Source organism: Oncorhynchus keta, chromosome 14 (genome assembly GCF_023373465.1).
Source record: "Oncorhynchus keta strain PuntledgeMale-10-30-2019 chromosome 14, Oket_V2, whole genome shotgun sequence".
NCBI lineage: Eukaryota > Metazoa > Chordata > Actinopteri > Salmoniformes > Salmonidae > Oncorhynchus > Oncorhynchus keta.
Window position 1 is genome coordinate 55,655,411 of NC_068434.1, and position 26,463 is coordinate 55,681,873.

General features: G+C 40.6%; 1 protein-coding gene across 1 annotated transcript; it reads right to left on the reverse strand.

The window, feature by feature from the left end:
* Nucleotides 1-11,887: 11,887 nt before the first annotated feature.
* Nucleotides 11,888-26,414, reverse strand: si:ch211-210p4.6 (malignant fibrous histiocytoma-amplified sequence 1 homolog). Its single transcript, XM_035786491.2, has 10 exons — nt 26,234-26,414; nt 24,223-25,108; nt 23,687-23,984; nt 23,399-23,585; nt 22,949-23,130; nt 20,615-21,114; nt 20,284-20,453; nt 12,604-12,778; nt 12,384-12,451; nt 11,888-12,291 (listed from the first exon to the last, which is right to left on the reverse strand). Exons 1-10 carry the CDS (start codon nt 26,247-26,249, stop codon nt 12,260-12,262), a joined length of 2,514 nt encoding a protein of 837 aa, XP_035642384.1. The 5' UTR covers nt 26,250-26,414; the 3' UTR covers nt 11,888-12,259.
* Nucleotides 26,415-26,463: the final 49 nt, after the last annotated feature.

A 26,463-nucleotide genomic window follows, 5' to 3' on the forward strand; every position in this document is an offset into this window, starting at 1 on the left:
GCCCATCTGTAAATAGCCCATCCAACTACCTCATCCCCTTACTGTATTTATTTATTTATCTTGCTCCTTTGCACCCCAGGATCTCTACTTGCACATTCATCTTCTGCACATCAATCACTCCAGTGTTTAATTGGTATAATGTAATTTCTTCACCACCATGGCCTATGTATTGCCTTTACCTCCCTTATCTTACCTCATTTGCACACACATACAACACTGTATTATTGATTATATGTTTGTTTACTCCATGTGTAACTCTGTGTTGTTGTATGTGTCGAACTGCTTTCCTTTATCTTGGCCAGGTCGCAGTTGCAAATGAGAACTTGTTCTCAACTAGCCTACCTGGTTAAATAAAGGTGAAATAAAAAATAAATAATAAACGTTTACTGACACTGGCCATATTCAACGGGTGTTGAGCGTTCGTAAATTCATCAGTTATTCAACAACAAGAGTGCTCTGAAATCGGAGTAGATAGAGTGAATTTACAAAAGCACTCGAATGTCCATTGAGATCGCACAACGACTATACCATTTAGCTAAGAATGGCTGGAATAATCAATTTGGGTTGTTAGTTAGATAGAATATAGTTAATATACTGGCAAGTGTGATGTATTAGTAGCCAACTAACGTTAGGTAGCTAGCTAACATTGCATATCATTACAGCAGTATGTACCGGTATGTGGTGCGTAAGGACAGCGCAGCTAACAAATTGTCAGCCAACATGAAGTGTAAGGTGACTTATTTGAAAAGTCATGACTTTATTACATTGCTCAACATTTTCTTAACATTTGTCATAATTAGTTAAAGCAATGCATTTGTATCCGCTCTCGTTCGACTGCATATTTTCCTCCATATTCTTCAAATCTGAAGACGATGTGAAGCCATGCCCGTTTTCAGAAGAACTGCATTATTGGCCCTAAAAGCACAGAAATAGTGTCCACTGTTTGTATATTTCGTATTTTGGCAAATGTGGTATGACATCCTGGAACTTTTGGCATACTAACATGCTATGACCAATAAGCATTTTATATTCTCAATTTATGTCACAAATAGTATGATTAGTGCGGTTAGTATCAGTATACGAACAAAGCTACCATCAACCAATCATGTCAATGCAGAGCTATACTGAGCCCTCCGAATTGTTCCAACATTTGAGAGGCGCACAGTGATGTGGTTGGGGCTCAATGTGGCCTCTGCGTTCCTCCTGAGGCTCCGCAATTGTGTTGGCAATTGCGTCACACCATACAACGCCTCCGACCACATTTATCGGATCAAGCATAAATTGTCTCTTATATAGTGATGTAGAGTGGACGAGATAACGTTGTTACATTACATTGGGACTATCTGTAAGACTACCTATTCATATGTGCCTAACTGATGTCTAACTGATGTCATAGTGTATGCATTACTTCCATATTCAATATTTGCACTGTATGACTGACATGTACAGTAACCTACAGTAGCCAACATGCAAATGTGAATGTATATAGTACTGTATATGTCTAAATGCACCATTTTCAACATGTAGTAGATGTACATTTTCATCTACAAGGCCATGCTAGGCAAAGCTCCGCCTTATCTCAGCTCACTGGTCACGATGGCAACACCCATCCGTAGCACGCGCTCCAGCAGGTGTATCTCATTGATCATCCCTAAAGCCAACACCTCATTCCGCCGCCTTTCGTTCCAGTACTCTGCTGCCTGTGACTGGAACGAATTGCAAAAATCGCTGAAGTTGGAGACTTTTATCTCCCTCACCAACTTCAAACATCAGCTAGCTGAGCAGCTAACCGATCGCTGCAGCTGTACATAATCTATTGGTAAATAGCACACCCATTTTCACCTACCTCATCCACACAGTTTTTATTTATTTACTTTTCTGCTCTTTTGCACACCAATATCTCTACCTGTACATGATCATCTGATCATTTATCACTCCAGTGTTAATCTGCAATATTGTAATTATTCGCCTACCTCCTCATGCCTTTTGCACACATTGTATATAGACTCCCCCTTTTTTCTCTGTGTTATTGACTTGTTAATTGTTTACTCCATGTGTAACTCTGTGTTGTCTGTTCACACTGCTATGCTTTATCTTGGCCAGGTCGCAGTTGCAAATGAGAACCTGTTCTCAACTAGCCTACCTGGTTAAATAAAGGTGAAATAAAAATAAATAAAAAAAATAAAAAATGTGAATGTATATTGTAGGCTATATGTCTGCAATAACCATTTTCAACATGCAGTTGATGTTATTGGACACAGAGATCCTGTGAAATGATGATGTGTCATTCGATATGTAAATATATGTTATTGGACATAGACTGTGGGATACCCTTCTCCCATTGAAAGGATCCCCCCCCCCACACACACACACACACAATTGTCTGGAAGGTGCATTTTCACACTCATATAGATACAACTCACTCTAACAGAGAAACACAGTCCCTTTGCTCTCATCTTGTCCAGGGGTCACAGTTAACATGTGGACAACAAGATGTATGTGTTTTTCTTCTTGTCAAAGATGTGATCTCCCCACCCCCAGTCACCCATTCCATAAACAGTTTGGACCGACTTCTGCAAAATGAATGGCCATCATCCCCATGGAAACCAGCAGCCTATACACTCAAATTGGATGTAAAACATGGCAGTGAAAAAGTGAAATCCAGCAAAACCCCCACCACTACCCTTTCCACTTATACAGCAAACCAGGGGATGCCACCCATCATACATCCCAGTTCGGGTGATTGGGTCCTGGGATACAGGGAGCACTGCAAAAAAAAAAAAAACACCACGGTTTGTTTATAGGTTTGTCTACCCTAGAACAAACTGGGACCTGTTAGGTGTTTTCTATTCTGTTATGTTTTCAGTGGGAAGCCCTTGAATAATTGACTGCTCTAGGTAATGCTTTGTTGAGTTCACTAGCTGGCATTGATGTGGAATCATCATGCCTGGTTTGTTGTGCCACCACTCTGTTGCGGCACCATTTCCTCACCAATGTTATCATGGCTTGGCTGTATAAAAAAATAGGTCTGATCAATGGACAAAATGTCACATTTTATATGAGGTGGTTTAGTTGCATTACAGTTGGAAAGAGATATTGAGCGCTGTTAAGACTGGGGAAGGAGAGAGGAAGCGGTAGAAAGATAGAAAAGAGAAAAAGGGAGACTCCTGACCACAGCCAGGGTGCAGGGGAGTCTTTCTCACCATGACAACCAGGAGGGGGAATCTGAGTGCAAACATTGGTCGGATCAACCACTAAGATCCTCCCATGCACTCATAATATACAGAGCACTGTTTCACAAACAACATTCTACTATTATCCATAGTTCTATCTAAAGGTGTGAGAAGAGGCGTTAAAACACCAGTTACTGTAAATAACGTAGTAAGTTGCAACTTTGATACATGTGGATAGAATGTAATTTTTATACGAAAATGCTGTTCCAGTAAAGATATGACAATTAGAGTAGCCTATGGGTTACAACAAGCTTCACTTCATTGATCTACGTGCCTGCGTGCGTCTGGGTGGAGTGGGAATTTTGGAGCAGCATACACCTTTTGGTAACATGATATCCTCCCTGGTAGTACTTCCATTCGCAAGGGGGCAATAGCCACATTTTTTTTCTTCTTTTTTTTCTCCATTTGGTAAAACATAGAAAGAGTCGCTTTCACCAGCCCCCAGTGTAGGGTCTGGGGCTTGAAGTCATGAGCTTTGCTTGTCCTAACAGTGCCAAAAGCCCTGACCTGCCCTAGATAACTGAACACAAATATAAACAACATGTAAAGTTTCATGAGCTGAAATAAAAGATCCCCTAATTGTTCCATACGCACAAAAATGTATTTCTCTCAAATGTTGAGAACAAATTTGTTTATATCCCTGTTAGTGAGCATTTCTCCTTTGCCAAGATAATCCACCCATCTGACAGGTGTGGCATATCAAGAAGCTAATTAAATTGCATGATCATTACAGAGGTGCATCTTGTGCTGGGGACAATAAAAGGCCACTTTAAAATGTGCAGTTTTGTCACACAACACAATGCCACAGATGTCTCAAGTTTTGAAGGAGCATGCAATTGGCATGCTGACTGCAGGAATGTCCACCAGAGCTATTGCAATTGTTAATTTTTCTACCATAAGCCAGCTCCATTGTCGTTTCAGAGAATTTGGCAGTACATCCAACCGGCCTGACAACCGAAAGCGTGTTTCAGTGCCTGACAATATCCAGCAACTTCGCACAGCCATTGAAGAGGAGTGGGACAATGTTCCTCAGGTCACAATCAACAGCCTAATCATCTCTAAGCGAATGAGATGAGTTGCGCTTCATCAGGCAAATGGTGGTCCCACCAGATACTGACTGGTTTTCTGATCCACGCCCCTACGTTTAAAGAAAAGGTATTTGTGACCAAAAGATGCATATCTGTTCCCATTCATTTGAAATCCATCGATTGGGGCCTAATACAAAACATTCAATTGGCTGATTTCCCTATATGAACTGTTAATTACGATCGCCAGAACGGCCAAACAAAAAATATTTAGGCGGCTGTTTTGGGCTCTAACTTTCGTTTATTATGATCAAGTTCCATCCCCACTGTAAATTATTTTAAAGTTTGTTACACATGTATTTAATTCAATAGTGATCCATTCTGACTACTACATTTGTCGTCACACAGGACCACGTGCTGACACAGACCAATAACGGGCCGGCAGGCTACGAGGAGGCTCTCAGGCAGGATGAAAACGACTAAATCGACCATGATCCTTTGCTAGTTACAGCTACATTCACCATGATCCTTAGCAATTTTTTTGTGACATTCACTTACTCAACTATATGGCACGCTTAAAATTCTGGCTTCATGTGGCATCAGGAGTTTTTCATATCAATACGTGGATGACATCAGCTCTATCAATATATACTGGTTTTAAAGTCTGTGGCAGTATCTAGCTGGCAGCCTGGCTATCTGGTTTTAGCCTGGCTAAAAACATAGCACGCTAGCTAGCCTTTTTAGCTTCCCACATATCCATGTGACATAATCAGATTAATAATAAACAATATGCCCTGCCTAATATTTTTACAGTTGCCGGTATAACCTCAAACATTTTCCCAGTTGGATTGCTGCTTGTGTATTCATTCCCATATCAGCTAAAAATAGAACATCATCATGTTTTAGTCATGGAGAAAAAAGCACATGCCTAGCTAGTTGGCAGGTTCTACCATTTCACAATAGGTTGTAATCACCAGTTTTTACTTCTAAACAAAATAGCTTTTTGAGTGGGTTCTTTGTTTACTGTTTGTCCACATGGCTGTGGAAGGAATGATACGGCATCTTTTGTATGTTGAATGTTGAATGCCAGAGTGTATTATAAGGAGCCACCCTCTAAGTGACGAAAAACGACATTGCAACATTGTGCTATGCACCGACTCTTGCGTCTCAGTAGAGCTTGTAGTAAGCTTCAGGATCCCCACCCAGCATTGTGGTTCTCTAGCCAACCCTGTGAACCGAGTTAGCTAACCTGGCTAGCACGCTATGCAGCGCTTGTTAGCTAGCTTGGTCTCGAAAGTCTATGTAAGACCAAATAATCGATAAGTCTGTATCAGTAAGTCTAGGAAGAGAGGCAAGCTTTGCTTAACCAAGGCAGACATAGGTGGCAAAGGGATGCCCACAGAACCTAGTCACCCTCTCTCTTCAAGTAGCCTCCAGTAACTAGTGACAGAGTGCACAGGAGTCGTGAGACATTTAACCCGACCAACAACCCAATCCATCTCCAGGTCCCACAACTCAGACGAGGTACGGCTCCCCCGGGAGAGGAAGTAATTATATGAATCTCCAGGCCCCCTAAAAAAATGCTACACGATTGTCAAGAGAACCTGTGCCACGGACTATTAGGGAAACAGTGCCAGCCGTCCCCTAGTCCCGCACACAAACTGATTCGAGCGAGGGCAGCCTGAGCATGGATGGACCGAGCTGAGACATAGAGTTGAAGTCGGAAGTTTACATATGTTGGAGTCATTAAAACTCATTTTTTTCAACCACTCCACAAATTTCTTGTTAACAAACTATAGTTTTACTAAGTCGGTTAGGACATCCACATCTACTTTGTGCATGACACAAGTAATTTTTCCAACAATTGTTTACATACAGATTATTTCACTTATAATTTACTGTATCACAATTCCAGTGGGTCAGAAGTTTACATACACTAAGTTGACTGTGCCTTTAAACAGCTTGGAAAATTCCAGAAAATGATATCAGATGCTTCTAGAGCCATGGCAAGCTAATCGACATCATTTGAGTCAATTGGAGGTGTACCTGTGGATGTATTTCAAGGCCTACCTTCAAACTCAGTGCCTCTTTTCTTGATATATATAGTAAATATAGACCTTCACAAGTCTGGTTCATCCTTGGGAGCAATTTCCAAACACCTGAAGGTACCATGTTCATCTGTACAAACAATAGTACGCAAGTATAACACCATAAGACCACGCAGCCATCATAACGCTCAGGAATGACACATGTTCTGTCTCCTAGAGATGAACGTACTTTGGTGCAAAAAGTGCAAATCAATCCCAGAACAACAGCAAAGGACGTTGTGAAGATGCTGGAGGAAACAGGTACAAAAGTATCTATATCCACAGTAAAACGAGTCATATTTTGACATAACCTGAAAGGCTGCACAGCAAAGAAGAGGCCACTGCTCCAAAACTGCCGTAAAAAAAAGCCACACTACGGTTTGCCACTCCACATGGGGGAAAAAGATCGTACTTTTTGGAGAACTGTCCTCTGGTCTGATGAAACAGAAATAGAATTGTTTGGCCATAATGACCATCTTTTTCTTTGGCGGAGAAGGGGGATGCTTGCAAGCCGAAGAATACCATCCCAACTGTGAAGCACAGGGGTGGCAGCATCATGTTGTGGGGGTGCTTTGCTGCAGGAGGGACTGGTGCACTTCATAAAATAGATGGCATAATGAGGGAAGGAAATTATGTGGATGTATTTAAGCAACATCTCAAGACATCAGTCAGGCAGTTAAAGCTTGGTCGCAAATGGGTCTTCCAAATGGACAAAGCATACTTCCAAAGGACAACAAAGTCAAGGTATTGGAGTGGCCATCACAAAGCCCTGACCTCAATCATATTGAACATTTGTGGTCAGAACTTAAAGAGCTTGTGTGAGCAAGGACGCCTACAAACCTGACTCAGTTACAACAGCGCTGTCAGTAGGAATGGGCCAAAATTCACCCAACTTATTTTGGGAAGCTTGTGGTAGGCTACCCGAAACGTTTGACCCAAGTTAAACAATTTAAAGGCAATGCTACCCAAATACTAATTGAGTGTATGTAAACTTATTATCCACTGGGAAAGTGATGAAAGAAATAAAAGCTGAAATTAAATCATTTTCTCTACTATTATTCTGACATTTCACATTCTCAAAATAAAGTGGTGATCCTGACTGACCCAGGACAGGGAATTTTAATTACGATTAAAGGAATTGTGAAAAACTGAGTTTAAATGTAGTTGGCTCAGGGGTATGTAAACTTCCCACTTCAACTGGACAAGACAACAAACGTGAGTATCTATCTTCCAGTCGCGTTAGCCATCTTACTTACTTAATCTTACTTAATCCGAAGAACAACAAATTGCTTGTGATTAGAAAACTTATGAGAATCAGGCAAACTTCAGCACACAATGTCCAGGGGGTGAGCACGCTCTAACACTAATGGACAGTTTAGTACAACGTAAGACAGTCTAGTGTCCAACCTGTTTTTAGCAGTGTGAATCATTCCTGTTTACAGTTGTTGAAGAGTGGAATATTTGAAGGAATTGATCTGAGCCTATCACTTATTACCTGTGAAAGGCGGGGCTTCCAGAGAGGCCCGGATTTCATTGGTGATTTTAGTTCCTTCGACTGAAGTCGCGAGAGTGTTACTTCCCATACTATGTTGTACCAAAGTTCACTGAACTGGGTCCATTTCTGCGTATGAAAACTTGCATGCGCCAGTGCAATGCTCACTTCTATCTGAAACAGTTTATGCGATAAGACATTGCACAGGATTGACACTGTCACTCCAGGAGTTTTACTGTAGCAATCTGCATGTCACTGTCCTTGCACTCCTACACAGTGGAGACAGACCTAATTTTATACTGTGAGACTATGTAGGGCACACAGAAATCTGTATAAAAGAGAATGAGAAGCCAACGAGAACAGATCCATGGCAGAGTTTCGAGTCAGAAGACAATGGCAAGACTTCACCCTAAAACCCAGAGTGTGCGTGCCCACTAACACGGCAAACAGACACACATACACAGAGTGAGGCATGACCAAAACCCAGGTAGAGCAAACATACACATGTCAACACATTGTTGGACTGTGATGTAGCATTTCGAGAAATGTTCAATCGGGTGTCTATGCTGTATGAGTAACCTTCCCCCCACGCTCCCTACCATCCACTGGCTCTGCATTTGGCTTGTTCTGCAGCCACCGACCATGACCTTCCCCTCCCCCCAAAGGAAATACAAATGTAAATGTTATAGTAGATTAAAACAAGTCTTGTATGCAGTATCTGACCTTAGAGTGACACTGTGGACCAAAGAAAAGTATGTTTGTGTTCAACACCTGCATGAATCTCTTGGGATTGTGGTCAATGGTAGTTAATGATGATCATTTGTCTGGCTAAAACACCTAAGTAATTAAGCCCTAGTCATGAAAAAGACATGTCTCACTTAAGTGGTAGTTCCTTGCCTTTTCACAATCACTCCTGTACTCGTTCACCCTTACACATAGGGGTGTCGAGCACCCCAAAAATCTAAGGGGGCACAACGTATGTCTGGATGGCTGATAGGTGGTCCGGAGAGGGGTTAGACCCCCGTAAATTGGATAATTTTGCATTTTTCATTGTTCCTGCAATCTAGAGCCATAACCATCATTCTTAATTCTATGCATATTTAAGCATAACTCTTGAGCTTTCTGCATCCTCCTGACTGGTGGTTCTTATTTTTTAAGAAAATAAATATGCATCTCTGCTACATTTAGTTATTACTTGCTTTTCTGAAGTCTACCAACCTTGCCAGCAGGCATGTCAGCTAAGGTAGTAAGACAAGCTAGCTACTTGTAACTTGATTGATCGCCTAAAATGGTTTCTTGGTAGCTAGTTATGAGGTTGGGAGATTGGGAACATATTTAGCCAACTTCATAAAATTGCTAAGTGGCTAGGAAGCATTACAGAGAAAAAAAACGTTTTTTTTTTCACAGAACAAATCTGAGGGTGCACTTACCACTGTACCCCCTATGGGCATGACCCCTCTGCCTACGCACCTCTCTCTCACACACACGTGCACACACACACTCACAAAGCCCATTAAAAGGTCCAATGCAGCCGTTTTTATCTCAATATCAAATCATTTCTGGGTAACAATTAAGTACATTATTGGTAAAGAAATATCTGGGTAACACATTAATTGTAACACATTAACACATTAATGTTCAAAAGAAAGGAAAATAGCTTCTAAGCAAAGAGCAATTTCTCAAGCAATAATTTAACTAGGACTGTCTGGGAGTGGTCTGAGTGGGAAGGGGAAAACTAGCTGTTATTGGCAAAGAAGTTTGGAACTCTCTTTCTTAATGGTCTATTAAAAGTATTTATAATATAATATTTAAAATTTGTAAGTCGCTCTGGATAAGAGCGTCTGCTAAATGACTTAAATGTAAATGTATACCACCTGGTTATGTCACCAAGCAGGCTAAAACCCCATTTCACCAAAACAGCTTGAAATTTCAAATGGTCTTTTCAAACAGCTTTTACAAAAAAGGGCAAGAGCAACCTCCCAGATGTTTTCACCTTCATTCGTCTACCCTCTCTCTCACACTTTCTTTGTCTCTCTGTTGCAGTTGGAAACAAGTGGGTCAGAGGAAACTGGTTGATGGAAATGGGCATTTAGCAGGTCAAGGGGTAAATTAGGAAAGAGGAATGATAAATGTGACATAGACAGTGCTTTCAAGAAAGTATTCATACCCCTTGACTTATTCCACATTTTGTTGTGTTACAGCCTGAATTCAAAATGGATCAAATTGTTCGTTTTTTTCTCACCCATTTACACACAACTCCATAATGACAAAGTGAAACATGTTTTTAGAAATGTTTGCAAATGTATTGAACATGAAATACAGAAATATCTCATTTACATAAGTATTCACAGTCCTTAGTAAATACATGTTAGAATCACCTTTAGCAACAATTACAGCAGTGAGTCTTTCTGGGTATGTCTCTTAGAGCTTTGCACACTTGGATTGTACAATATTTGCACTTTTAAACATTCTTCAAGCTCTGTCAAGTTGATTGATGATCATTGCCAGATTTGCCATTTTCAAGTCTTTTCATAGATTTTCAAGATGTTTTAAGTGAAAGCTGTAATTAGGCCACTCAGGAACATTCAATGTCATCTTAGTAAGCAACACCAGTGTATATTTGGCCTTGTCTTTTAGGTTATTGTCCTGCTAAAAGGCAGTGGTGTAAAGTACTGAAGTAAACATATTTTAAAGTACTATTTCAGTAGTTTTTGTACTGTTATCTGTACTTTACTATTTATATTTTTGACTACTTTTACTTTTACTTCACTTACATTCCAAAATATTTTTTTTTTACTTTTTACTCCATACATTTTCCCTGTCGCCCAAAAGTACTCGTTACATTTCCAACGCTTAAGCAGGACAGGAAAATGGTCAAATTCACACACTTCAAAAGAACATCCCTGGTTATGCCTACTGCCTCTTATCTGGCAGATTCACGAAACACAAATGCTTTGTTTGTAAATGATGTTGGAGTGTGCCCCTGGCGATTCGTAAATACATTTAAAAAACAAGAAAATAGTCTGGTCTGGTTTGCTTAATATAAAGAATGTGAAATGATTTATACTTTTACATTTACTTTGAACACTTAAGTATATTATTTAAAACCAAATACTTTTAGACTTTTACTCATGTAGTATTCTACTGGGTGACTTTCACTTTTACTTGAGTAATCTTTTATTAAGGTAGCTTTATTTTTACTCAAGTATGACAATCAGGTACTTTTTCCTCCACTGCTAAAAGGTGAATTTATCTCACCGGGGATTTTAGAAAGCAGACTGAATCAGGATTTCCTCTGGGATTTTGCCTGTACTTAGCTTTACCTATTGCAAACAGGATGCATGTTTTTGAATAAAGGCCCTTATTTGCGAGGCATTCTAAAACATCCCTGGTCTTTGTGGTTGAATCAGTGTTTGAAAATCATTGCTCGACTGAGGGACCTTACAGATAATTGTATGTGTGGGGTACAGAGATGAGGTAGACAATCGTGTTAAACACTATTATTATGTAACATGTGAAGCACATTTTTACTCCTGAACTAATTTAGGCTTGCCATAACAAAGGGGTTGAATACTTATTGACTTAAGACATTTCGGCTTTTAATTTTTAATTAATTTGTAAAAATGTCTAAAACATAATTCCACTTTGACATTATGGGATATTGTGTGTTAACCAGTGACACAAAATCTAAATGTAATCCATTTTAAATTCAGGTTGTAATACAACAAAATGTGGAAAAAGTCAAGGGGCGTGAATACCTTCTGAAGGCACTGTAATTCAGTTAGGTGCACCATTCCTCCACGATAGAACATACAGAGAATTCCTTCAGTATAAAAACATCATAGCCAGGGGTTTGGGTCAACTCCATTTCAATTCAGTTCTGAAATTGATGGAAGACAAACGGTTGAATTGTATTATCCTCATAGATTGTTCAGCACGCTGAATTTATGAATTGGATATCAAGTAACCCATTACATTCTACATCTGGAATTAAGTATTGCATAAATTAATTAATTAAATACATTACAAATAAAAACGGATTCTGTCATGTCAGGGACTTGAAATTATTTATTTGGTGTCAGGGTAAGGCATCAAAAAGTGTATCTGGACTGCAATGAACAGTTCTGTGTAGGTGTATTTCAGTATTTAAAAAAAAATCTGAATGGATCAAGAGCGCTGCCCTGTGGTAGGATATGAAAAGTAATATTTTCATAATATTGAGAGAGAAACATGAATATGGTTGCTCCCTCTGTGCACTTTTATTTATAAATGATACCTCAAACCTAAACCCAAACTGCAAGGAGTGAAGATTTTGATATTGCAAATAAGAAAAAGATTTTTGATAGTAAGATAGTTAACTTGGAGACATCACTGAAAGAGAAAACATTTCCCTCTGATGAAGTTCTGCTTTCTTGGTTCTGGTCATTGTCCTTTAGATTTGTTGACAACAGGATCTAAAAAAAAAAAAAAAAAGAATTTGAATGGGAAGTATTAATTGTAAACGGTAGGTAATCCTTCTTACTTTAAGATTAAAAACATACTGTACCTTTTGGGAAAAGCAACTCGGTCCGTCGCGTGTGTCCGTTTCGGCAGAGTTGTTTTTCCTCCTGCACACTGTTCAACACACACACTTCAGTTTTAAAAGTATTTTAATAGTATATTGGTAGAGAAACAACATAATTATCATTTGAAATAAGTGCAAGAATATAATAACTACACAGTTGTGCATTGACAAATAACAATTACATTAGATACATTTGGCTTACAGTTCATATATGTCTGAGATTTGGAGGTTCTGCCAGTCTCTCCAGACGAAGTAGGCTGTGCAACCTTTCTCCTTACAGGGGGTGTGGACATGTTGGGATAGGCCAGGCCACTGTCTAGACAGCTCCACTAGCTTTTTCATCACCGACAGGAAGAGATCCCAAGAACGACGGAACTCTTCTCGGGACAAAAAGAGAAATATCCTGATGTCAATGAGATGAAATTGTTTACAACACATTTAATGACATACTTTTAAATGTTTTTCCTCATTAGGACTAAATGTTTTGTTTTCATAGCGTAACTACATAGTTTGAGCTCAAATGTCATCTGCCCTTGAAAACCAACTTCTCTTTTTGAAAACGGTCTATGGCATCGACATGAGTCAGAAACATTTATTATAGTTTCCAAATGAACTACAAAGTGTAAATAGTATAATTTTGGTTTATGAAGTCTCATCCAAAATGGAATTTGGTTAGTGAATGCGACATGACTTACTGTACTTGAGGGTTTCGTTTGTATTACAATCATGTGAACAATTCATGTCCTATTTGGCCTATTAACACATTGTGGTGCAGTGTTTTCTGTGAGAAGACTGCCGCGAGTTCGATTTCCATGGCTCGGTGCCCCAGGTGGGTGAAGACCTCTACTTAGGAGGACCAATGGAATGGTAAAAATAGAGCGAACCCCGTGCACCCGGGGCACAGGTCACGCAAAACGAACTTGGAAAATAGCTATTCTAGTACAAATGGCTTTCCATAAAGTTGTTCAGCAATTTTGAGAAGTGTAGATTATGGATTTACATCCAACTAGCTTCTACTTGGGCTGTTTACCGTCAAACCTGAGACTGGAATGTTGTTGGTAAATTGCTACATTTTGTTTATAGCTAGCTAGCTACATGTCATTATTTGATTGCCTATCGCAATGATACTAGGCTATGATACTTTGATGTAACTAGCTAAATACATAACCTCTCCCTAATGTGTAAATGTGAGGCAGATATGTGGTGCACATGAAGACAGGTTTGATTCCTGCTAGGTAACGTTAGCTCATAATCAACTCGTAGATCAACTGTGGTATTCCAGGGGTTCTATCAATGTAACTGTTTGCATCATTTCGAATCCCCCTTATTTTATTAAATGTTTTCTACATCATTTATTTTCTCTAACCCTACCATTCCTCCTCTGACTGGAGTAAACAAATGAACAACAATACTTCTACTGCTACTTACAGCTATTTCCGCTCACAAATACAGTACATGTATTTAAATTATACATACTGTACATTGAGTGTACACATCATTAGGAACACCTGCTCTTTCCATGACATAGACTGACAAGGTGAAAGCTATGATCCCTTATTGACGTCACTTTTTAAATCCACTTCAATCAGTGTAGATGAAGGAGAGGAAACAGGTAATACATTTTTTTTTCTTTTTTACCTTGAGACAATTGAGATGTATTGTGTGTGTGTGTGCCGTTCATAGGGTGAATGGGCATGAAAATATTTAAGTGTCTTTGAACGGGGTATGGTAATAGGTGCCAGGCACACTGGTTTGAGTGTGTCAAGAACTGCAATGCTGCTGGGTTTTTCACACTCAACAGTTTCCTGTGTGTATCAGGAATTGTCCACCACCCAAAGGACATCCATCCAACTTGACACAACTGTGGGAAGCATTGGAGTCAACATGGGCCAGCATTCCCGTGGAACACTTTCGACACCTTGTAGAGTCCATGCCCTGACGAATTGGGGCAAAAGGGGGTGCAACTCAATATTAGGAAGGTGTTCCTAATATTCTCTTTCTGCAAGTGTTGGATTTTCACCCACAGCGACCAATCCACCATTCATTCTGAGTTTAACTCCAACCCGCCGATGTCCATAGATTAACCCATCTTTCCCAGGATAATGCTATTCTGATTTTAACTCCAACCCGCCGATGTCCATAGATTAACCCATCTTTCCCAGGATAATGCTATTCTGATTTTAACTCCAACCCGCCGATGTCCACAGATGAACCCATCTTTCCCAGGATAATGCTATTCTGATTTTAACTCCAACCCGCCGATGTCCATAGATTAACCCATCTTTCCCAGGATAATGCTATTCTGATTCTAACTCCAACCCGCCGATGTCCACAGATTAACCCATCTTTCCCAGGATAATGCTATTCTGATTTTAACTCCAACCCGCCGATGTCCATAGATTAACCCATCTTTCCCAGGATAATGCTATTCTGATTTAACTCCAACCCGCCGATGTTCAACCCATCTTTCCCAGGATAATGCTATTCTGATTTTAACTCCAACCCGCCGATGTCCACAGATTAACCCATCTTTCCCAGGATAATGCTATTCTGATTTAACTCCAACCCGCCGATGTTCATAGATTAACCCATCTTTCCCAGGATAATGCTATTCTGATTTTAACTCCAACCCGCCGATGTCCACAGATTAACCCATCTTTCCCAGGATAATGCTATTCTGATTTTAACTCCAACCCGCCGATGTCCACAGATTAACCCATCTTTCCCAGGATAATGCTATTCTGATTTTAACTCCAACCCGCCGATGTCCACAGATTAACCCATCTTTCCCAGGATAATGCTATTCTGATTTTAACTCCAACCCGCCGATGTCCACAGATTAACCCATCTTTCCTAGTGTAATGCCATTTTTCTTTTGGCAATACATCCCTCCATTTTACTGTGATGTCTTATGAGGGTCCTGAACCTCCCTATCTGTAACACTTCTACCAATGTTGCCCTAAAAATAAATACTTTACCCAAGAGTGTAATGATATTTCCCATTGATTGGTCGTGTTTTTTCAGATCTCCTGGCAATACAGTTTGCAGGTCCATCTGAACTCTGATATTATGACATAACAACCATTCCTGGACCTGACTCCAAAAGCGAGCCAGCGATGGACAGTACCAGAAAAAGATGCTGTATTGATTCGGTTTATAGCAAGTATTTTATATACCGTAATAATTTCAATTGAAACTAATGGATTGATGAGTCAATTGTTGTTTTATACATCAGTTTATAAGCCCAATGCCAAGGTATTGGGACATCAAAGACCTGTTCCCAACGGACTTGACTTTTATACATCAATCTGTCAAACCTTTTGACTAAGTGAGACTGATACATTTTTCAATTCATACTAATAATTTTAAGCCATTATTTGATTTTTAATGGGTGGCAGACAGACTAATTGATTAATTTCTTCTTAAAGGAATTCTCGATTCCAATTATATGGCAGAACTTTAGACTTTTATGAGTTGGTTCTAATTTTGTATTGCGCATACAACTCCATACACTGTTCTTAGTTGCTTGTATGACAATTTTACCGGACTTCATAAATATTATACTCTTCTTGTACATTTTTCCTAAGAAACACTTGTTTTTTTCTCTATCAGTACATTGAAGATTAGCCATTTTAATTGCCTTTAATATTAGATCGGTCTTTTCTGGAGGATGACATTTAAATTGTAGCCAATAACTTAATTTAAAAAGGAGGATCCATTGTCAATCCAAAATGTGAGGGTTTTAATCTACAAAAAGGCAGAGCCCAAATCTCTTAGTAGCTTGTTGGAAGACCAGTTTGGATTTAGGTACAATTTCAGTACAATGGAGAGAGGTTTAATTGCCTTAATATTGAATAGTTTTAATCCTCCAAACTCATGCTTGTTATATAAATAATCTTGTTTACTTTATCTAGTTTGCCATTCCAGATAAAGAGAAATATTTTTTCTTGCATGATTTGAAAAAGGATTCTCCTGGAGTTGGTAGAGCCATGAATAAATACGTAAACTGAGAAATCACAAAATAATTAACCAGGGTAATCTACCTCTAAATGGATAGGTGTTTCTCTCTCCACGGTTTCAAGATTCTATCTATTTAGCTAAGTTTTCTGTCAAAGTTAATAGTTACAAGATCTGTCAACTTTTCCAGGACATGTACTGTGGGGCAAAAAAGTATTTAGTCAGCCACCAATTGTGCAAGTTCTCCCACTTAAAAAGATGAGAGAGGCCTGTAATTTTCATCATAGGTACACTTTAACTATGACAGACAAAATGAGAAAAAAAAATCCAGAAAATCACATTGTAGGATTTTTAATTAATTTATTTGCAAATTATGGTGGAAAATAAGTATTTGGTCAATAACAAAAGTTTATCTCAATACTTTGTTATATATCCATTGTTGGCAATGACAGAGGTCAAATGTTTTCTGTAAGTCTTCACAAGGTTTTCACACACTGTTGCTGGTATTTTGGCCCATTCCTCCATGCAGATCTCCTCTAGAGCAGTGATGTTTTGGGGCTGTTGCTGGGCAACACAAACTTTCAACTCCCTCCAAAGATTTTCTATGGGGTTGAGATCTGGAGACTGGCTAGGCCACTCCAGGACCTTGAAATGCTTCTTATGAAGCCACTCCTTCGTTGCCTGGGTGATGTGTTTGGGATCATTGTCATGCTGAAAGACACAGCCACGTTTCATCTTCAATGCCTTTGCTGACGGAAGGTTTTCACTCAAAATCTCACGATACATGGCCCCATTCATTCTTTCCTTTACACAGATCAGTCGTCCTGGTCCCTTTGCAGAAAAACAGACACAAAGTATGATGTTTCCACCCCCATGCTTCACAGTAGGTATGGTGTTCTTTGGATGCAACTCAGCATTCTTTGTCCTCCAAAACGACGAGTTGAGTGTTTCATCTGACCAAAATGTTATTTATTTTGGTTTCTTATCCAGAGCGACTTACAAATTGGTGCATTCACCTTATGACATCCAGTGGAACATTCTAGTGCATCTAAATCAATCTTCTTCCTGGATCAAAGAGGTGGGGTTTCCTCCGGAAATGATTGACTCTCCTGCGAACTTCAGTAAAGTTTGGTGAAGGAGGAATAATAGTCTGGGGCTGTTTTTCATGGTTCGGACTAGGCCTCTTAGTTCCAGTGAAGGGAAATCTTAACGCTACAGCATGCAATGGTATTTTAGACGATTCTGTGCTTCCAACTTCGTGGCAACAGTTTGGGGAAGGCCCTTTCCTGTTTCAGCATGACAATACCCCCGATGGGGTTCAGGTCCATACAGAAATGGTTTGTCGAGATTGGTGTGGAAGAACTTGACTGGCCTGCACAGACCCCTGACCTGAACCCCATCGAACACCTTTAGGATGAATTGGAACGCCGACTGCAAGCCAGGCCTAATTGCTCAACATCAGTGCCCGACCTCACGGAGTGTGGAGTGTGACAGTGGAGTGTGACAACTAAGCTCATGAGGTGAAATTAAGGAATCAAAGGATATATATATATATATATATATATATATATATATATATATATATATACATATAATTATTTTATAAGTCCCAAAAACAGATGTAGCAACTACAGATTGCCCCTTTAAGTCTATCAAAAGTGTGCTAGTTTCAGCATGTGTCCATTAGGCCAATGGATTAATTTATTTTATCAGCATGAATTAGATTGAGCAATAAAAGCCCCACTTTTATTCCATAGGCTGGGATCCCCACTATGCAGCTGTTGCAAGAGCGCATTTTTCACTGGCTGTCCACTGGTTTCAAAAACAGTGATTGATAGGCAGCTTAAACCTCTTGAATTCAACCATTATTGGGTTCAAATATACATTTAGATTTGTGAACAGCCATCCACACCAACCACAATCCGAAAGGCGCAAATGGCTAAATGAGAGAGCAGGAGTGTGATTCACATCGACACACTCCGTAGATAATAATAAGTGACATCCATATCGCCATAGACTACACCACTGCTGTCGTCCTTACCTCCAAGCGTTTATTCAAGTTGGATAATCTTTGGATGCCGACAGCAGTCGCACCATTGGAAGAAATAACTTGGACTGTAGCCTACAATAACCTATTCCTGCTCTTTTCCCGCGATCCATCAAACACATTTGGTGTGTCATCATGATGGACTTGTGGTCAGACACGCTCAGGTGGAACAAACTTAAACTTGCTCCTTTTTTCAATGTTGATTTGAACGTCATTGAGAAAAACAGAGAAGTGTCAAAGATTTTGTACGAATTTAAAAGTAATCCTCGAAGTAATCACCTAGTTATTCAAAAGTATCTGTAATCGGATTACAATATTTTTGCTGGTAATGTAACGGATTACAGTGACCATTATTATTATTTTTAATCCTTTATATTTTAATCCTTTACTGTCCAACCCTGCCGACTGCACATGTCCATAACCTGTAATACATTACATGAACGGAAGGGTCTTCATCACTCCCTGGAGAATTGAAGACAGAACCTCACCCAGAGAGTTGTGCATGTTAGTGTGTTAGACAGCCAAACCTTACATTTTGGGAAATAGAACATAGAAATGCCATTCTAGTTCTGCTTACACAGCTGACGTTGTACTCTAAACACACCGGACTTTGATTTGTTAGGTAAACTGTCTTTATAAGAACATCAATATGATATTTACAGCAGAAAATGTTTTGTCTTTCTTTAACAGGAACACTGTTCTGCATGTACACTCAAGCAGGGTGATGTTTGTGCAATGTCCACATGTAACCAACACCTGTAGGGGTATTAGTTCTGGGATTTGTATCCCGGGAAAAATCTGACAGTGGACATAAGAAGAGATGAGACAAAACTAGGCAGTTATAGAATAGTGTGTTGTAGGACAGCTGAACTGACTGAAGACCGCGGGCATTCAACTCGCAGTAGTTGCTATCGTTTCCAATGTAACATATGAAAGATGAACATAACATAAAAAATAAAATAAAAACAATAAAAACAACATAACGAGGATGAATTTGAATATCTATTTCATCATAACATATACATGATGTGATGAAACGTCGACATTAAGTTGCAAGCTTCTTTCGTAGCAAGGCGTTGTAGAGCGGGTGTCTTATGAAACACATTCCAGACACTGGCGCTTGCCATAATTGATTTGACAGAGAAATATCAGCTAGATAGGATAGCCAGCTGCAGCTATCACCAAGCTATGCTAGGTAGCTGGACTCAGCTTTTTTAATTTTTTTAATTTAACCTTTATTTAACTTGGCAAGTCAGTTAAGAACAAATTCTTATTTACAATGACAGCCTACCCCGGCCAAACCCGGACGATGCTGGGCCAATTGTGCGCCGCCCTATGGGACTCCCAATCACAGCCAGATGTGATACAGCCTGTATTCGAACCAGGGACTGTAGTGACACCTCTTGCACTGAGATACAGTGCCTTAGACCGCTGTGCCACTCGGGAGCCCAGCCCAGCTATGGGTAAACACAAGGTAAGCGCAGGCTTTAACCTACACATAGAACTGAATTAGCTGACTATCTTGAGATGGCGAGTCAGTCGGGAAAGGAGAAATCGTCAACTTCTCAACTGCACACTCACATCAAACCACGCCCCAAGACAACTCTTAGTTGCCTTCAGCCATTTCTTAATAAGCATGGATTAAAAACAAGGCCAAATCAGGAAGCGCAGTCGCCCTTCAAAGACATTTTTTTCAGTTTCATGTTTTGAATGTTTGAAAACGTCTTTTCTGAACACCAAGTATGTGACCTTATTTAAACTAAAAGTGATCAGCTGGTCCTTATGAGCACTTTTCTTACTATGCTGACTGATTGAATTTACCCCTATATTCTCATTAATTTGCCTCTCCAGATGAAATAGAGGAATAGCATACTGTACCGCTGGTCTCAGGTCTCTTGCAGCGAATCTGTATGTGTTGATCTCCATCTTTATTGTCTCCATCTTTATTGTTCTCTCTCATCAGCACCAGTTTGTCTCCAGAGCTGAGCAGGCAGTGGTCCTTCCCTATCCAGTGAGTCGGGTACAGGGAGCACGTCTTGATGATCAGCCTGAAATACAAATAAATGTCGTAAATAACCACATATTTTATCTATCAATAGTTTACTTGTAAAACCATATAAACTGCACATAAATATTTCTTTAGGAACATTTGTGACAATTAAGGTGAAACATCAGGGCAATGAAATGGTAGACTAGATTCCAATGCTACCTGTGGAAGAAGCCATGAGGGATCTCAGGTAGAAAGTAAACACAGACATTTATATCGTCCAGCTTGTCTTCTCCCCACATCTGCACCACCATTTGATTGTCCTGCAGGTAGCTGGGGAAGAGACATGCTCCGTCCAGATGACCCCTGGCCAAGTTGGATGACTTCCACTGCTTCTCCCCGGGTTTGAACTCCGGTGCCGCCGGGTTCAGGGGACTACCCACCTTAGCCGGGAGACAGACCTCAAAGTGCTGCAGGAGGCTAAGTAGCGTCCCCTCCTTAGTCCTACTTCCCACCACCTCCTCCACCAGATCTTCATCGTCCAGTTGCAGCCGCCTCAGTTCTCTGCGTACCAGGATCCGTGTGGCCGCGTTGTGCAGGGTGCCCTTCTCCTTGAAGTCATCCACCCACGTGCCCCGGTGGACCAATAGGTTGCCCTCTTTCCGCAGCTCGTCTCTGGGGATGGCCTCCATCTGCTTGACCAGGTCGTGCCTCACGATGGTCTGGGTTAGTAGAAAGGAGAGACGTTGGTAATAGGAGTACGGTGTCCATATTAGGACAGCAGTCAGAGTGACTCTGGCTCAACTTTCATGGACATATGATGTTGTCCTGATATGGACACCGTACTGGAGAATACTTTAAATACACTGTAATTCAAATAGATTACAGCATGTTCACTTTGCGACTTAATTGTGCCACCTACAGTGTCTTGCAAAAGTATTCACCCCCCTTTTTCCCTATTTTGTTGCATTACAATCTGTCATTTAAAAGGATTTTTATTTGGATTTCATGTAATGGACATACACAAAATAGTCCAGATTGGTTAAGTAAATGACAAAAATGAAATACGGAAAAGTGGTGCGTGCATATGTATTCACCCCCTTTGCTATGAAGCCCCTAAATAGGATATGGTGCAACCAATTACCTTCAGAAGTCACATAGTTAGTTAAATAAAGTCCACCTGTGTGCAATATAAGTGTCAGATAATCTGTCACATGATCTCAGTAAAAGAAAGGCCCCAGAGTCTGCAACACCACCAAGCAAGCGGCACAATAAAGACCAAGGAGATCGCCAAACAAGTCAGGGACAGTTGAGGAGAAGTACAGATCAAGGTTGGGTTATAAAAGAATATCAGATACTTTAGACATCCCACAGAGCACCATCAAATCCGTTGTTTAAAAAAATGAAAAGAACATGGCACCACAACAAACCTGCCAAAAGAGGGCCGCCCACCAAAACTCATGGACCAGGCAAGGAGGGCATTAATTATAGGGGCAACAAAGAGACCAAAGATAACCCTGAAGGAGCTGCAAAGCTCCACAGCGGAGATTGGATTTATTAGTCCATAGGACCACTTTAAGCCGTACACTCCACAGAGCTGGGCTTTACGAAAGAGTGGCCCCGCCAAAAAAAGCATGTTTGTTGTTCGCCAAAAGGCACGTGAGAGACTTCCAAACATATGGAAGAAGGTACTCTGGTCAGATGAGACTAAAATTGAGCTTTTTGGCCATCAAGGAAAACGCTATGTCTTGAATGATGGATGGCGCTAAATACAGGGAAATTCTTGAGGGAAACCTGCTTCAGTCTTCCAGAGATTTGAGACTGGGACGGAGGTTCACCTTACAGCAGTACAATGACCCTAAGCATACTGCTAAAGCAACACTCAAGTGATTTAAGGGGAAACATTTAAATGTCTTGGAATGGCCTAGTCAAAGCCCAGACCTCAATCCAATTGAGAATTTGTGGTATGACTTAAAGATTTCTGTACACCAGCGGAACCCATCCAACTTGAAGGAGGAGGAAAGGTTTTGCCTTGAAGAATGGGCAAACATCCCAGTGGCTAGATGTGCCAAGCTTATAGAGACATAACCCAAGAGACTTACAGCTGTAATTGCTGCAAAAGGTGGTTCTACAAAGTATTGACTTTGGGGGGTGAATAGTTATGCACGCTTATTTCTTGTTTGTTTCACAATGAAAAAAATATCTTGCATCTTCAAAGTGGTAGGCGTGTTGTGTAAATCAAATGATACAAACCTCCCAGAAATCCATTTTTAATTTCAGGTTGTAAGACAACAAAATAGGAAAAATGCCAAGGGGGGTGAATACTTTCGTATGCCAATGTACTCAAAGCACACTTAACCTAATCCTGGAGAGCTACAGGGACAGGAAATACCAGGTATTGCTCTAGCCCAGCACAAAAGTACCTGATTCAACTAATTGAGAGTATGCATTTGTCAAATACTGGGCAAAAAGCCTCCGTACCCCTGTAGCTCTCCTGGACCAAGTATCGTTGATCACTAATTTAGAGGTTTTCCTTCCGTCACCCTCAGGTCTCACCTTGAAGAGTGAGATGAGAAAAGATGGCTGAACGAACACCCTATCCTTCAGAGCAGGGATCTCCTCGTACCACACGATGATGCCGATACGATGGAGGTAGCGTAGGATGGAGTGGACGTTCTCCTCGCCCAACTCAAGGTGCAGAATGAGGTCACTCAGAAGGTCATCAAAATAAACTATTCCTGGTGTTGAGGAAAAGAGACGTCTGATTAGAGTAATGTGACCTAGTTATAATGCGGTACCTACCTCATTGTGTCGATATTAGGACAAGCACAATTTGACTGTCCTAACATGGACATATGTCAGTATTGATAATATAATTATTAAAAATGCAATTAACAGGGTTGAAGTTGATTTCATTTCAATTCAGTAACTTGAGAAAGTCAATTATAAAATTACAATTCAAAAGCCATTAACAAGGGATTTAAATGTTTTTTTTAAATAACTTACCGTGTTGAGGTATTTGGTTTTGTTTCACTAGGTCATGAATGACTAACTCAACTTCTTTGTAGCTTTTGGGCAGGGTCCTTTCAGCACATGGGAATGTATCCTTTGTTAAGATATGCCTCACAATGTGCTCCTTGAGCTTGACAATGTCCTCATGCATAGTGCAGTCAATCGGTACAAGTTCCAGGACCTGCAAACACATTAGAAACCCATTCATATACTTGCAGATCAAATGTTAGGCCATTTCAAAGAGCAAACACTCTTTACAACACTGACATTAGGACACAATACCTGTAAATGATACTCCATAAGCCGGTCAAGTTCGCTCATCTGTTCAGAAAACAGAGAGGGGTCTGTATTGCCCTTCAGGTTCTTCTGCTGTAGTTGTAAAACCTCCTTCCTTTCTTTGAGCATGACTCGAACATTCTCCTCGATGTGTCTCTTCTTCTCCCTCACCTCATCTTGGTCTTGACACTGGTCACAATGAGTACCCACCAGTAAGACCACAGAGGCAGGGACGCGAAGCTGGATGTTATTGATCCAGAAACACACCTTCTCTTTGTAAGACTGGGGGTCTTCCATGTTGTAGCTGAGACATTACAAAGATACATTTTGACATGTAAGGCAAGGTCATGCCCAAGTCAGTAAAACCAACAAACTACAGTATATTCATCAATATACTGTACTATCAATAAAACATTAGTGATCTTCGAAACGATCTGTTGATGAAAATATTAGAAGACTGTAAAAGACTGATAAATGACAAATGTCAGTCTCCCACAAATTAACACGTGTGCACAGTGATCTCCATCAACTGCCATGTTTACCTGGCCAAATCAACAGCGAGGATAACGAGGGCTCTGGGGGTGATGAAGACGTGATGCGTCAGGTAGTATTCTTCCTGCCCTGCGAAGTCCCAGAATAGGAACCGGATCCCCTCCATATCCATCTCACTGATCTCTATCCCCTCCGTTCTGTCCTCCTCATCTACCCTCACAGGCCCCCCCTGCTTCAGGCTACGACACAGCGTGGACTTTCCAGCCATGGAGGAACCCAGGAACATGGTCTTGACTGTCCAGGCTGTGGTGTGTGTGTCAGGGCCTTCCTCCTCCATCATGGTGAAGTAGCTCTGAATGTCCCTCACTCCTCCGTCACACACCTCCTCTGGGGGGGTCCTCAGCGGGTTCCCTGTGGCCTTGAACAGGGTCAGCTCCGAGTTCCCCTTCTGGAACAGCTGGGCTGGAAGTTCGGTCAGGCTATTCCGTTCTACAAACAGCTCCTTGAGTTTAGGTAGCCTCACCAGTGCCTGGATGTCCTTCAGGCAGTTATTGGACAGGTTGAGGTAGCTGAGGCTGTGGCATTGACTCAGGTCCACCGGGAGTTTGGCCAGACGGTTGGTGCTGAGCTTGAGGAACTGTAGCTTCCCCAGATGAGGGAAGACATCTTCAGGGATGACCTTGATGTTGTTCTGGTTCATGTAGAGCCGCTCCAGAAGTTTCAAAGATCTAAACTCCAGGGGAAAGTCCACCAGCTCATTCCTGGAGAGGTTGAGCTCTCTCAGGTTTACCAGGTTGGAGATCCAATTGAGCTGTCTCAGTTTGTTCCTCTGGAGGTCCAACCTTCTGACCTCGTCAGCATGCTCCAGGAGAATCGGAGGGACGGACTTCAGTTTTCTACCAGACAGGTCCCAATCTTTCTTACTCTGCCCAGTACCTAAAATGACATACATGTTAGGGAGACCTTGCCATGAAGGCATCTCTTTTACACTGTTGAAGCAGTATATATTCAGGGCAAACAATTAAATGTTGTTACATTGAGGAGCGGCACTTAATACACTTTTATAATCCAATCTGTAATCTATGCACAATAAAAGCAGATTATGTCTGGCCACAACAGCATCAACATCTATGAAGTCTCCTATCAACAGTAGTTACAAGACTGAATTAATGTGTGAGGTTTCCACAGAAACAAATAAGGAGTAAATGTATGAACACCTTCCTAATATTGAGTTGCACCCCATTTTGCCCTTAGACAGCCTCAATTCGTGGGGGAATGGACTCTACACGGTGTTGAAAACGTTCCACATGGATGCTGGCCCATGTTGACTCCAATGCTTCCACAGTTGTGTCAAGCTGGATGGATGTCCTTTGGGTGGTGGACCATTCTTTATACACACAGGAAACTGTTGAGCGTGAAAACCCAGCAGCATTGTAGTTATTGACACCCTCAAACCGGTGGGTCTGGCACCTTCTACCATAAAAGTTAAAAGGCACTTAAATCATTTGTTTTTGCCAAATCACCCTCTGAATGGCATACATGCACAATCCATGTTTCTATTTCCCTAAGGTTTAAAAATCCTTCTTTAACCTGTCTCCTCCCTTTCATCTACACTGATTGAAGGTTACACATGGATTCACCTGGTCAGTTCATATCATGGAAAGAGCCGGTGTTCCTAATATTTTGTACACTCAGTATATGACTCATCAGTTCACTCAGTTGTCATTACCAGTAACTACGATGTTTCCTTTACAATCATTTATGACTGGGTTAAAGTCAGCCTTATATTCCTGAATGTGACTCTGATATGTATTATTTAATCTAGTTACAGTTGTATTACGCAATCCTTCATTTGATAATAGTTGTCAGGTATACAATAAACTGAATTTCACTATGGCAAAAGAGAAAGTAACGAGACGAAAGCAAAGAGAGTTGTCTGTCTTTCATATTTTCATTTCAAATCCCCAATCCTCTCTCTCATCAATGAGTTACATAGGCAGTCATATAATTATTATCTATTATCTAATGCTAGTTTATTATGAAGAGCGTCATGGTACTTGCCATTAGGTCGAGACATGTTGCCAGACAGTGTTTGTGGTGCGTTGTCTCACCCACTTCCACAACCGGTATGCAAGGAGCTCTACACACAGGCAAATTCACCACTCTTCTTACTTCCTGGTTGTCTCTAATAGGCAGGTCCAAACAGTTCACTTCTCATCCCATTCATGCAAGATTATTGCTCCTTTTTCATAAAAGAAAAGTATAGACTCTGAAGTACAATACAGAATAGG

What these genes read in the sequence shown, in the direction of transcription:
- si:ch211-210p4.6 (XM_035786491.2), bottom strand. An exon ending in AAACCAAATACCTCAACACG is followed by an intron (nt 23,131 to 23,398) that starts GTAAGTTATTTA and finishes CCTCAACACCAG; the next exon opens with GAATAGTTTATTTTGATGAC. An exon ending in CCTCATGGCTTCTTCCACAG is followed by an intron (nt 20,454 to 20,614) that starts GTAGCATTGGAA and finishes TTTGTATTTCAG; the next exon opens with GCTGATCATCAAGACGTGCT.